Genomic DNA, 12,659 nt, shown 5'->3' with positions numbered 1-12,659 from the left:
GAGCCCACTGCCGTTACCCTACTCCCCCCCGTGAGCTCCCTCCTCTCCCTTCTCCGTCACCGGCGCCGTACCCCCCCCCCCCCCCCCGTTACGCCGTTGCCGCCCCGCCGTGGGCCGCACGCGCCGGCTGCGCCCTGGCCGTGCGCGCGCACGCGCCCCGCGCTCACCGTGGCCCTCGCGCCCGTGGCCGCGCCCTCTCCCCCCCTCCTCCCCGTGGCCGCACGATGCCTGCGGTGGCCGCCGCCGTCCGCCGTTCCGCTCCGTGCCCGCCCCGCTCCGGCCAGCCACCTCCTCGCTGTGGCTCCCCCGTACCGGCGACCACGCCCGCGCCCTACTCCTCCCATTTTTCCCGCCGTGGCCTCGCCACTGCCACGCCGGCGAACCCCTCCCCTCTCTCGTCGTGGCCCCGACTGGTTGCATCCAGTGCGGGCGCCCGCTGCGCCCAGCGCACCTCGCCGCAGCCCCCGTTGCCCCAGCGCCTCCTTTGGCTCGGGCCGGCGCCCGCCCCTACGCCCGCACGCCCGACCCGCAAGGCCTCTGTGCCTCAAACAAATGGGGCCCACCCCCCTGTGAACGAAAATGAAATAAGTAATAATAATAAAATGGTTTTAAAAATAATAATAATAATAATAATAATAAATAAATAAATTAATAAATATATAAGTAAAACAAATAATAAAAATGAATTTAATTAATTAATTAATTAACTAAATTAATTAAGTTAATTAATCCTGTTTAAATTAATCTAATTAGATAATTAAATTAACGAAACAGTAGTTAATTAGGTAACAGCCCCTGACAAGTGGGACCCACCTGACAGGTTGACCAGGTCAATGGTCAACGTTGACTGCTGACATCATTCTGATGTCATGCTGATGTCATCATTTACTATTCTGGATAATGTTGGATTAAATAATTAATTAAATTCCAGAAATTAATAAAATCTTTAGAAAATCATATCTTTTAATCCGTAACTCGGATTAAATTATTTTCAACATGAAAGTTGCTCAGAACGACGAGACGAACCCGGATACGCAGCCCGTTCGTCCGCCACGCATCCCTAGCATAGCAAACTCGCAACTTTCCCCCTCCGGCTCCTTTGCCCGAAAACGCGAAACACCGGGGATTCTTTCCCGGATGTTTCCCCCCTTCACCGGTATCACCTCATACCACGTTAGGGCACCCCTAGCGCCGTTACTTGTCATGTCATGCATCACTATGCATATGCTTGCTTAAATATTTATTGTTTTCCCCCCTCTTCTTCCGCTAGACACCGAGACCGACGCCGCTGCTACCCAGTACGACTACGGAGTTGACGACCCCTCTCTCTTGCCAGAGCAACCAGGCAAGCCCCCCCCCCTTGATCACCAGATATCGCCTACTCTTTTCTATACTGCTTGCATTAGAGTAGTGTAGCATGTTACTGCTTCCCGTTAATCCTATACTGATGCATAGCCTGTCCTTGCTACTACTGTTGTTACCTTTACCTGCAATTCCTAATGCTTAGTATAGGATGCTAGTATTTCCATCTGTGGCCCTACATTCTTGTCCGTCTGCCTTGCTATACTATCGGGCCGTGATCACTCAGGAGTTGATCACGGGTATATACTATATACTTTATACATGATACATGTGGTGGCTAAAGACGGGTCGGCTTGAGGAGCACCCGCGAGTGGGTCTTTGAGCGGAGCGACAGGGCAGGTTCAGACCACCTAGGAGAGAGGTGGGCCTGGCCCTGGTCGACGTTCGCGGATACTTAACACGCTTAACGAGATCTGGATATTTAATCTAAGTCTGGCCATTTGGTCTATACGCACTAACCATCTACGCGGGAGTAGTTATGGGTATCCCGGCGTCGTGGTATCAGCCGAAGCCTTTGTGACGTCAGCGACTGAGTGGCGCGCGCCGGATTGGAACGTAAGCCTGCTCTTGTATTAAGGGGGCTAGTTCTGCTTCCGGCCGCGTACGCAACGTGCAGGTGTGCTAAGGGCGATGGGCCCAGACCCCTGTGCGCTTAGGTTTAGACCGGCGTGCTGACCTCTCTGTTGTGCCTAGGTGGGGCTGCGACGTGTTGATCTTCCGAGGCCGGGCATGACCCAGGAAAGTGTGTCCGGCCAAATGGGATCAAGCGTGTTGGGGTATGTGGTGCACCCCTGCAGGGAAGTTAATCTATTCGAATAGCCGTGATCTTCGGTAACAGGACGACTTGGAGTTGTACCTTGACCTTATGACAACTAGAACCAGATACTTAATAAAACACACCCTTCCAAGTGCCAGATACAACCGGTGATCGCTCTCTCATAGGGCGACGAGGGGAGGATCATCGGGTAGGATTATGCTATGCGTTGCTACTTGGAGGACTTCAGTCTACTCTCTTCTACATGCTGCAAGACGGAGGCTGCCAGAAGCGTAGTCTTCGAAAGGACTAGCTATCCCCCTCTTATTCCGGCTTTCTGCAGTCCAGTCCACATATAATAGCCTTATTCCAGTTGATACCAATGCATACATATGTAGTGTAGCTCCTTGCTTGCGAGTACTTTGGATGAGTACTCACGGTTGCTTTCTCCCTCTTTTCCCCCTATCCCTTCTACCTGGTTGTCGCAACCAGATGTTGGAGCCCAGGAGCCAGACGCCACCGTCGACGACGACCCCTACTACACCGGAGGTGTCTACTACTACGTGCTGCCCGCTGACGACGACCAGGAGTAGTTAGGAGGATCCCAGGCAGGAGGCATGCGCCTCTTTCGATCTGTATCCCAGTTTGTGCTAGCCTTCTTAAGGCAATCTTGTTTAACTTATGTCTGTACTCAGATATTGTTGCTTCCGCTGACTCGTCTATGATCGAGCTCTTGTATTCGAGCCCTCGAGGCCCCTGGCTTGTAATATGATGCTTGTATGACTTATTTTATGTGTAGAGTTGTGTTGTGATATCTTCCCGTGAGTCCTTGATCTTGATCGTACACATTTGCGTGCATGATTAGTGTACGGTCTAATCGGGGGCGTCACATACACATACACAGACACAAACACCCAGATGCAAAGGTCGGGGGTCATCCTCCTTTTTCAAAAAAATACACATACACAAAAACCCTCTCACTCTATCACTAAGTGTAGTTCTCACACACAAACCCTCTCGCCCTCCATGTCGAGCTCTCTCTCTCTCTCTCCCTGGACAAATGCATCATCTCTCTCGATCGTTCTCCCCCTCACACACGCACGCATAGACACATTATCTATCTAGACCACTCTCAATATCTCTCTCCCTCTCTAGATCTACTTATCACCCTCTCCTCCCAGCGCTCGCTCACTCAATATCTCTCTAGAAAATACCTCTTTTGGCCCGCATATAGGCCCACACTCACTCGACCTCGCTCTGTCTCTATGCCTCGCTCGACCTCGCTCTCTCTCTCTCTCTCACACACACACACACAAATGCTACCTCTCTCTATTTGGGTCTCGATCGACACTTTGTACATCTCTCATCCACACACATCATCTCACTATTAGGTCCCCTCTCACGCACCACTATTTAGATATATCTCTCCCCCACCACACACAAACGCATTCTCCAACTCTAACCACCACTCACAATACCACTCTAGACCCCCTCTCTCGCATACATGTACACGCTCCCACCCCCTCTGTCTCTAGGTCATGATCTCTCGCTCTCGCTCCCTCTCCCTCTCTCGCGCGCTCTTTCTCACCCTGCCCGTCGCTCTCTTGATTGGGGTTTTTTCCATGAGTTGGTTTTGTTCTTGTGGTTGATGTTGATTGGGAAAAAATAGTAATAAACACTTTTTGGACAAGTCAAGCTCATGAAAATGCAATACACTTGAATGTTGCCATGGAAGTGCGCAAATGCTAGCAATTAGAAGTAAACTAGCTAATTGCCGTGCGTTGCAAGAGGGGCATACTTATTCTAGTGTTCAACATTAATCGTGTCCGACATATACCATACACCCACCATATTCTAATGGAGGAAGTGACTTGATTTGATTGAATTAATGCAAAAGATTTGATTTCATTGCCAGTGTCCGACATACAACTAGAATGGCTTAATTTGATTTGATTTGATTGAGTTAATGCAATTACCTTACACCCACCAATGAGGCCGCTGCAAAAGGTTTCATTTGATTGAGTTTCATGACGTGAGCCAGGGAGGGGGGCTTCACCAACGGGTGTACGACCACAAACTCTCCTTTAATAGTGATATATAGAGGAGTAACTTTGTGCATTTTAGCAGGTCAATGGGTTTAGGATGAGAATTTGTCACTTATGATTTTTTGGATGAAAAAACATTTTACATATTTTCCTTTCTTTTATTAGGTGAGAACTCAAGGTCATGAAAATACAATACACCTGAGTGTTGCCATGGAAGTGTACAAATCCCGGCAAGGACTAACTTGTTAATTGCCTGTGTATAATGGGGCATACATATTATACTAGTTTAACAACAATCATGTCCGACGTATACTCTCTTCATTCATTTAACCAATAACGTGGGTGACTGCGGCGGGAGCAAAAATTATACTCCCTTCGTTCGGAATTACTTGTCATAGAAATGAACGTATCTAGACGTATTTTAGTTTTAGATACATCCATTTCCGAGACAAGTAATTCCGAACGGAGCGAGTACCATTGAATTTTTATTTAAAAGAAGTTTTCTATGATTTAATGGTATAATTTTTGTTCATGCCGCAGTTTTTCACGTTGGTTAAATTTATGGTCAAACTTAAATGTTGAAAAGCGCAGGTGCACTATATTATGGAATGGAGGGAGTACTTTACAGCCACCATATTCTAGTGAAGGGACTGATTTGACTTGATTGCGTTAACGCAAAAGATTTGATTTGATTGCCCGTGTTCGACATATAGTTAGAATGGTTTTATTGAGCTAATGCAATTAACTTACACGCATCAATGGATGCACTGCAACATATTTGGTACGATTTCATTTGATTGCCTAGTGAAAATAGAGAAAATTTCGGATGCTACTAGGGCACGGATGATCCCATGCCATGAAAGCACATAGGCCGTCGGATCTTAGATCTAATGATTATCACGAGAGCCCCTGGATCTACGCGTAATTACATAACCCCGAAAGAAGTTTTTTTTAAGTTGTCGAAACTTCCATCATGACAGTTGGATCAGATCCAACGGCCCTGGTGCTGGAGCATCGGATCGGAGCTCCTGGAGCATCTCATATTCTCCCGAGAAAATAAGGTGACCACCAGGCAGGCATGATTTATGTACAGTAAAAAACAGACAAGAAATGTATTTTAAAGTGGTTTTGAAATGTATATTTTCAAACTAGGCAAGACAGATACAAGGGAGAGCTCTCCCACCAATGGCAAGGACAAGCGCCTCTTCATGTCAGTAACCGTACGCCTTAATTAATCAGCTACTGCTATGGGATGAAACAAAGTAGGGAAAGGAACAGAGCACAAAGATTCTCCGGCTCAGCGCCCGACAAATTCACCATGTCCAACGCCAGAGATGCACGAGCAGGGTGTAAAAGTAAAAGTAAAGTAAAAGTAAAAGAAGAGAATATCATTATGTTAGAGGGACGCTGCCAATTAGCCGAGACTGTTCACGGTGTGGAGTAACATAAAATAGTAACTTGCCGATGTTACTAATCTATGTTACTACCTTCATACTGGGTAATAACATGTGAGTGGTGTCATGAAAGAGTTTATTTATTAGGCTATAGACTCATGATGCCTTAAAATGTGTGATGTTACAGTAACTATCTAAGTTACTCCCTCCGTTATTAACATCTACTCCCTCCGTTCCTAAATATTTGTCTTTCTAGACATTTCAAATGACTACTACATACGGATGTATGTAGACATATTTTAGAGTGTAGATTCACTCATTTTGCTCCGTATGTAGTCATTTGTTGAAATACCTAGAAAGATAAGTATTTAGAAACGGAGGGAGTACAATACTAAAACTATATAGTATGAAAATACGTTTCATGGTATATCTGATAATACTGATTTCATATTGTGAATATTTATATTTTTAATATAAAGTTAGTCAAACTCTACAAAGCTTGACCAAATCTTATATGCGGACTAAAAAGAAACGAAGGGAGTACTACATAAACCCATCTCTTCTTATTAATTACCTGCCACATAAGCAAACTTGTATTGAAATATGTGATATTACTAGTTAAGTTACTCCTATTATGGTTAGTCTCAGACTAGTCACAATCAGGAGTAACTTAGACTAGTAACATCACATTTTACCAGACTATATTACTACCTCTACAGTGGGTAGTAACATATATGTGTTGTCATGTTATGGTTCATTTATTAGCCTATAGACTCATTTATTAGCCTATAGACTCATATTGTCTTGATATGTGTGATGTTACAGTAACTAGTTAAGTTACCACCATCATCTCTCATCATTAAATATGTGCCACATAAGCAAAATTATCTTGAAAAATGAGATGTTACTAGTGATGTTAGGCTAGTCATAGTGGGGAGTAACATATACTAGTGTCATGCATATGACACTAGTCTCTGTTACTATCTTCATATTGGGAAGTAACATAGAAGTAGTGTCATAGTTGGATGTATTTATTAGCTTGTAGACCCATCTTGCCTTCGAAAGTGTTATGTGATGATAACATGTTATGTTACTCTAAACACCTCTCTCCTTATTAACTACATGCCACATAGACAAATTTATCTTGAGGTGCGTTATGTTACTAGTTAAGTTACTCTCACTATAACCAGCCTTAGACTAGCCACAATGGAGAGTAACATACACTAGTAACATACACGTATTCCTAGACTATGTTACTATCTTCATAATGGGTAGTAACATAAGTGTGGTAACATGCATAGCTTCATTTATTAGGTTATAGACTCATGTTGCATTGAAACATGTGATGTTAAAGTAATTAGCTAAGTTACTACTACTACCTCTCTCCTCATTAACTCATTGCCACATAAACAAATTTACTGAGTTGGACTCAATGTTACTGCTGAAGTTACTTCCATTGTGGCTAGTCTTAGTCCCATTATGGCCAGCCTCAATGATGCGATGCCCCTATACTACTTGTGGCGCAAAGCGCCTCGGAATAATCAGGAAAAACAACTTTCCCCTTTCCCCTCCCTCGACACTCCCACTGATGGGCTGTGACGAGAGTGCGTGAGTGCGAGCGAGGCAGCGAGCGGCCCCCCTCCCTCCCTCCCGTGCTCTCTGCCTACCACCCCTGAAAAGCAAGCACTCACGGGCGGGGCCTGGCCGCCGCCGCCACCACCACCTCACCTCGGCGGCCCGGGCCGAGCGCCACCCCGCCCCAAATGCATCCCGCCTTCCGCCGCTGCCTTCTCCTCTCCCTCGGCCTCATCTCGGCCTCCCTCCTCGCGCCTCGGGCGGGCGCTGGAGATGCCGCGGCAATGCAGGCGCTGCGCCGGGGGCTGGCGCCGCCGGACTGGGCCGCCGCGCCGGCGGACCACTGCGCCTGGCGCGGCGTCACGTGCGGCGGCGCCCGCGAGGTCACCGCGGTCGAGCTGCCCCGCCGGGGCCTCCGCGGCGACTTCTCGGCCGCCGCCGGGCTCCGCGCGCTGGCGCGGCTCGATCTCTCCTTCAACGCGCTCTCCGGGGCCGTCCCCGCGGCGCTCGGCGCGCTCGCCCGCCTCGAGCTCCTCGACCTCTCCATGAACAGGCTCTCCGGCCCCATCCCGCCCGCCCTCGGCCTCGCCGCCGGCCTCAAGTTCCTGAACCTCTCCAACAACGCCCTCTCCGGCTCCATCCCCGACGAGCTCAGGGGCCTCAAGGAGCTCCAGGAAGTGCAGATTTCGGCCAACAACCTCACCGGCGCCATCCCCGGCTGGCTCGCCGGCCTCCCCGGCCTCCGCGTGCTCTCCGCTTACGAGAACGCGCTCTCGGGGCCGATCCCGCCGGGGCTCGGGCTCTCGTCCAATCTCCAGGTGCTCAACCTCCACTCCAACGGCCTCGAGGGGAGCATACCGAGCAGCCTCTTCGACCTTGGCAATCTGCAGGTTCTGATCCTCACCGTGAATAGGCTCAACGGCACCATCCCGGATTCAATCGGCCGGTGCCTCGGCCTATCCAACGTGCGCATCGGCAACAATCGCCTCGCGGGCGCCATCCCGGCATCCATTGGCGACGCCACCAGCCTGACTTACTTTGAGGCCGACAGCAACCAGCTGTCCGGCAGCATCCCCGCTCAGTTTGCACGCTGCGCCAACCTGACGCTGCTGAATTTGGCCTACAACCGCCTTGTCGGCGAGGTGCCGGACATGCTTGGGGAGCTGAGAAACCTGCAAGAGCTCATCATCTCCGGCAATGGCCTCGGTGGCGAGTACCCGAGGTCCATTCTGCGGTGCCGGAACTTGAGCAAGCTGGACTTGAGCTACAACGCTTTCCGCGGCGGCTTGCCAGACACCATCTGCAACGGATCCAGGCTGCAGTTTCTTGTGCTCGATCATAACGAGTTCTCGGGCAGCATCCCGCACGGTATCGGTGGCTGCAGCCGGCTTCTCGAGCTGCAGCTTGCCAACAACAACCTGAATGGTGAGATACCAGCCGAAATGGGCAAGATCAAGAGCTTACAGATTGCGCTGAACCTCAGCTTCAATCACCTTTCAGGGCCGCTGCCCCGTGAGCTTGGGCGGCTCGATAAGCTCGTGGCGCTGGATTTATCTAGCAATGAGATATCTGGTGAGATCCCTGCTGACATGAGAGGGATGCTGAGCTTGATAGTAGTCAACCTGTCAAACAACCGGCTCCGTGGTGCCATACCGGTGTTCGGGCCGTTTCAGAAGAGTGCAGGGTCCAGTTTCTCCGGCAATGCCAAGCTGTGCGGCGACCCGCTGGATGTGGACTGTGGACCGATTTATGGCTCCAATTATGGATCGGACCACAGGAAGATATCTTACAGGGTGGCCCTGGCGGTTGCTGGGTCCTGCGTGCTCATCTTCTCAGTGGTATCGTTGGTGGTAACATTGTTCATGTGGCGTGAGAGGCAGGAGAAGGAGGCCGACGCAAAGAAGGCCGAGGCAGGGGAGGCGGTCGTCGTCGAAGCGCGGCATGTCATGGCCTCAAGTGTGTTCATTGAGAGCTTGCAGCAGGCCATTGATTTCCAGACCTGTGTCCAGGCGACGTTCAAGGACGCCAGTGCACTGAGGAGCGGCACGTTCAGCACGACCTACAAGGCTGTCATGCCATCAGGCATGGTGGTGTGTGTGAAGAAGCTGAAGTCGGTCGACCGCGCGGTCGTCCACCACCAGGCCAAGATGATCCGGGAGCTCGAGCGACTCGCGCACATAAACCATCCCAACCTTGTGCGTCCCATTGGGTATGTCATCTACGAGGATGTTGCGTTGCTGCTGCAGTATGACATGCCGAATGGAACATTGCTTCAGCTGCTGCACGGTTCAAACAACTGTGATGGTGACCAAGAGAAGCCTGACTGGCCAAAGCTGTTGTCAATCGCGATTGGCGTCGCCGAAGGGCTGGCCTTCCTCCACCAGATTGCCACCATCCACCTTGATATTTCTTCGGGTAATGTCTTCCTTGACTCGCACTACAACGCGCTTCTTGGCGAAGTTGAGATCTCCAAGCTGCTGGACCCTTCAAAGGGCACTGCCAGCATCAGCGCGGTAGCTGGCACATTTGGTTATATACCTCCAGGTCTGAACTTTTCTCCCAAAGGAATCTGCTGGATACACAAGAACTAACTTACTATCCATAAACATAACACAAATTGCACTTGATTTCTTGCAGAGTATGCCTACTCAATGCAGGTTACTGTACCAGGAAATGTGTACAGCTTCGGGGTACTGCTGTTGGAGATCCTGACGTCCAAGATGCCGGTGGACGAGGAGTTTGGCGAGGGTGTGGACCTTGTCAAGTGGGTGCACTCTGCGCCGGAGAGGGGGGAGACGCCGGAGCAGATCATGGACCCGAGGCTGAGCACCGTGTCGTTTGCGTGGCGGAGGCAGATGCTCGCCGTGCTCAAGGTCGCGATGCTATGCACGGAGCGCGCCCCGGCGAAGCGGCCCAAGATGAAGAAGGCTGTAGAGATGCTGCAGGAGGCCAAGAACAGCTGACCGCTCACTGCATCCTCTTGCTGAATGCTAAGATTGCTCCTACGGAGACGAAATGACAAGCATAAAGAACAATTGCACGCCGCGAATCTGCAGTAATTATTCGGCCGGGTATGAATCCAATGGCCATTTTCCTCTTTGTATATAGTCTTGATTTTTTTTCTCAAGCTGCCGGTAGCATACATTGCCAGCATCAAAGAACCCTAAACCCCATTGTTCGGCATTACTACTTGCTGATGGCAACGTGAGAATGTTTGGTCCATTTCCGGTTGGATGCTCTGCTAGAAAAATTGTCTAATTTTCTAACCTTAGTCAAGCAACATATGCAACTAACCTAAAAATAACCAGGCAAGAGCAAGTCTAGCATAGTATATATCGGCGGCCTCCATAATGCTTGCATAATGTTTTTTTGAGTTTTTTTCTGGGACAGTAATGTTTTGGAGTTTGTCATTGGCTTGACATGATCTGTTTCTGCCCCATCTCATCAACAACAATTGAAGCTTCGGGCCTCCTTTGGTTTAGAGGAATGCTGTAGGAATTTCATAGGATAGAATTTTTATAAGAAAAATTCCTTTGGAAAATGTTTAAATTAAGCCGGATGAAAACTCTCTCCCGTAAGCCGCTCTCCCTGCGCACCACGTGTCGCTGTGGCCCCGCCCACCGCTCCAATGGCTCCACCTTATCTTCTCCCACGAAGCATATCCTCCACCTGATTCTTTTCCCTTTTCTTCTCTCGTTCGTCAAGCTGCAGAGGAAAAGCAAGCAGCAGCACAGAAGCGGAGGAGGTAACGCCGTTGGCCGTTGCCTGATTCATCCTCGCGCCGCCGGGGCTGCAATAGAGCTCCGCCGTGGCTGCATTGAAACGCCACCGGAGCTGCATCGCATCATCCTTGCGCTACATGGCAGCTTTAGTCGTCGTCGTCGTCATGCTTTTTGTCGCAGCTTTCGCCATGGCCGCCGCGTGCTGCGTCGCTGCATCAGCCGTCATCGCCGGCGCTGCAATGAGTGCTCCCGGGGCTGCAATGGAGGGACGTCGGCGCTCCGCCGCGACTGCAATGGAGCACCGTCGGGGTGTTGGAGCTTTGTCCCAGTTGCAATGGAGCTTCGCCGCGGCTGCAATGGAGCACTGTCGGGGACGTTGGAGCTTCGCCGCGGCTGCAATGGAGTACCATCGGGGACGTTGGAGCTTCGCCGCGGCTGCAGTGACGCCGCGGCTGCAATGAAGCGTCACTGGGATGCAATGGAGCAACCGGCGTCGACGGTGCTTCCATGGAGTTGCAGCGGAGCTTCGCCGAGGTTTCGTCGGTGCTGCGTTGAAGCTTTATTTGCAGTCCGCTACCATGGTGCAGGCCCCCGGTGAGTCTCGGCGCTGCGATATAGCGCGTCGCCGGCGGCTCTTTTTGGAGCAATGATGCAGCATCTCCGGCTGCTCCAGGGCTGCGAGGTCGCCGGCGTAGGTGCCATCCGTTGGTTTTTGTTGCACCATGGCTGTGTTCAGAGGAGGCATGGTGTGGATTGACGACGGGCTGATGCACCTTCACTGCAGAGCGGGACGCGGTGTGGATCGAAGGGCTGCTGGGATCGAACATCACTAGGGCCAATCGGACGGTTGACTAGGCGGATGAAATTATTCGGTTGATTCGTAGCAACCGTCAATTCGTTTAGAGCCCTTTGGTTTATAGGAATGGAATTCTATTTCTATGAAAGAATTCTTTCTATCCTTCACATTTCATAGGAAAATACATTAGCCTAGACTCAATGAAAAAAATCTTATGATGTGAATCAAAGAGCATCTTCTTTCCTATTCCTATTCATAAGATTTAAGATACATGTCGTCTCATTTTCTATGACTTTTCTATTTTTATGATTTTCCTACCCTATAAACTAAAAACTAAAGGAGGGCTCAAACTTGATTCTAACATTGATTTCTAGTACGAGTTCAATTATAATATGCAGTACGGTTTCAACGACATAATAAATACTAATCTCTATATTAATTTGAAGTTTTGAAAATGTCCGAGCGGAATACCAAATAGACTTTGCACCAAAGACTAACATCTAAAGTCGAAGACCCCAGCCAAGCCACATTGCCGGGTCTAGGGTACAGACCGGTCCGGCGCACTCTCAGAGGCATCCGCCGCCGTCTTTCATTGATCCATGTACTGACGCATCGCCCTTGTCAGACCTGCCGTCGACGCCATCATGATGCCAGACAGCGCCGTCCTCCTGCACGAGTCCGTCCACCCGCATCGGATCCGAGACTCCATTGTGCTACGCCGCCGAGATCCGTTGTCGTCGATGCGGAGGATGAAACACCGCTACACCTCTAGGAGCACTTGCTCCATAACGATGAGGATGCCCACAGGAGGGGAAACATTTGATGCCGTCATCGTCCGATCCGGGAAGATCCAGATCTAGGGTTTCCCCCGGAGCATCTCGAACGTGGTGCCGCAACCTGCAACAACGATGCCTCGAGAAGGAAACGACGTCACAGACGCCGACATCGTCTGCCATGATCGTAGTCGGCGTGATTTTCACAGGAAATTGCATCATCCCACTCTTGTAGCTG

At 50.1% G+C, this 12,659-nt stretch overlaps 1 protein-coding gene across 3 annotated transcripts; it reads left to right on the top strand.

Annotated features, from left to right (window-relative positions):
- The first annotated feature begins 7,132 nt into the window (after window positions 1-7,132).
- Window positions 7,133-11,883, top strand: LOC125543246 (Leucine-rich repeat protein kinase family protein). Of its 3 annotated transcripts, none has more exons than XR_015618390.1 (3): window positions 7,133-9,674; window positions 9,768-10,201; window positions 10,836-11,883. XR_015618390.1 is itself a non-coding variant. In XM_048706534.2 (2 exons), exons 1-2 carry the CDS (start codon window positions 7,319-7,321, stop codon window positions 10,091-10,093), a joined length of 2,682 nt encoding a protein of 893 aa, XP_048562491.2. In that variant the 5' UTR covers window positions 7,133-7,318; the 3' UTR covers window positions 10,094-10,352. The 3 variants fall into 3 exon arrangements, 1 of the variants encoding a protein (XP_048562491.2); XR_015618389.1 differs by having other exon boundaries at window positions 10,842-11,882; XM_048706534.2 differs by lacking the exon at window positions 10,836-11,883 and having other exon boundaries at window positions 9,768-10,352.
- The last annotated feature ends 776 nt before the right edge of the window (window positions 11,884-12,659 follow it).

Source organism: Triticum urartu, chromosome 3A (genome assembly GCF_056163025.1).
Source record: "Triticum urartu cultivar PI428250 chromosome 3A, HENAU_Tu73, whole genome shotgun sequence".
Classification (NCBI taxonomy): Eukaryota; Viridiplantae; Streptophyta; class Magnoliopsida; order Poales; family Poaceae; genus Triticum; species Triticum urartu.
This window is presented reverse-complemented; position numbering and strand designations above follow the sequence as displayed.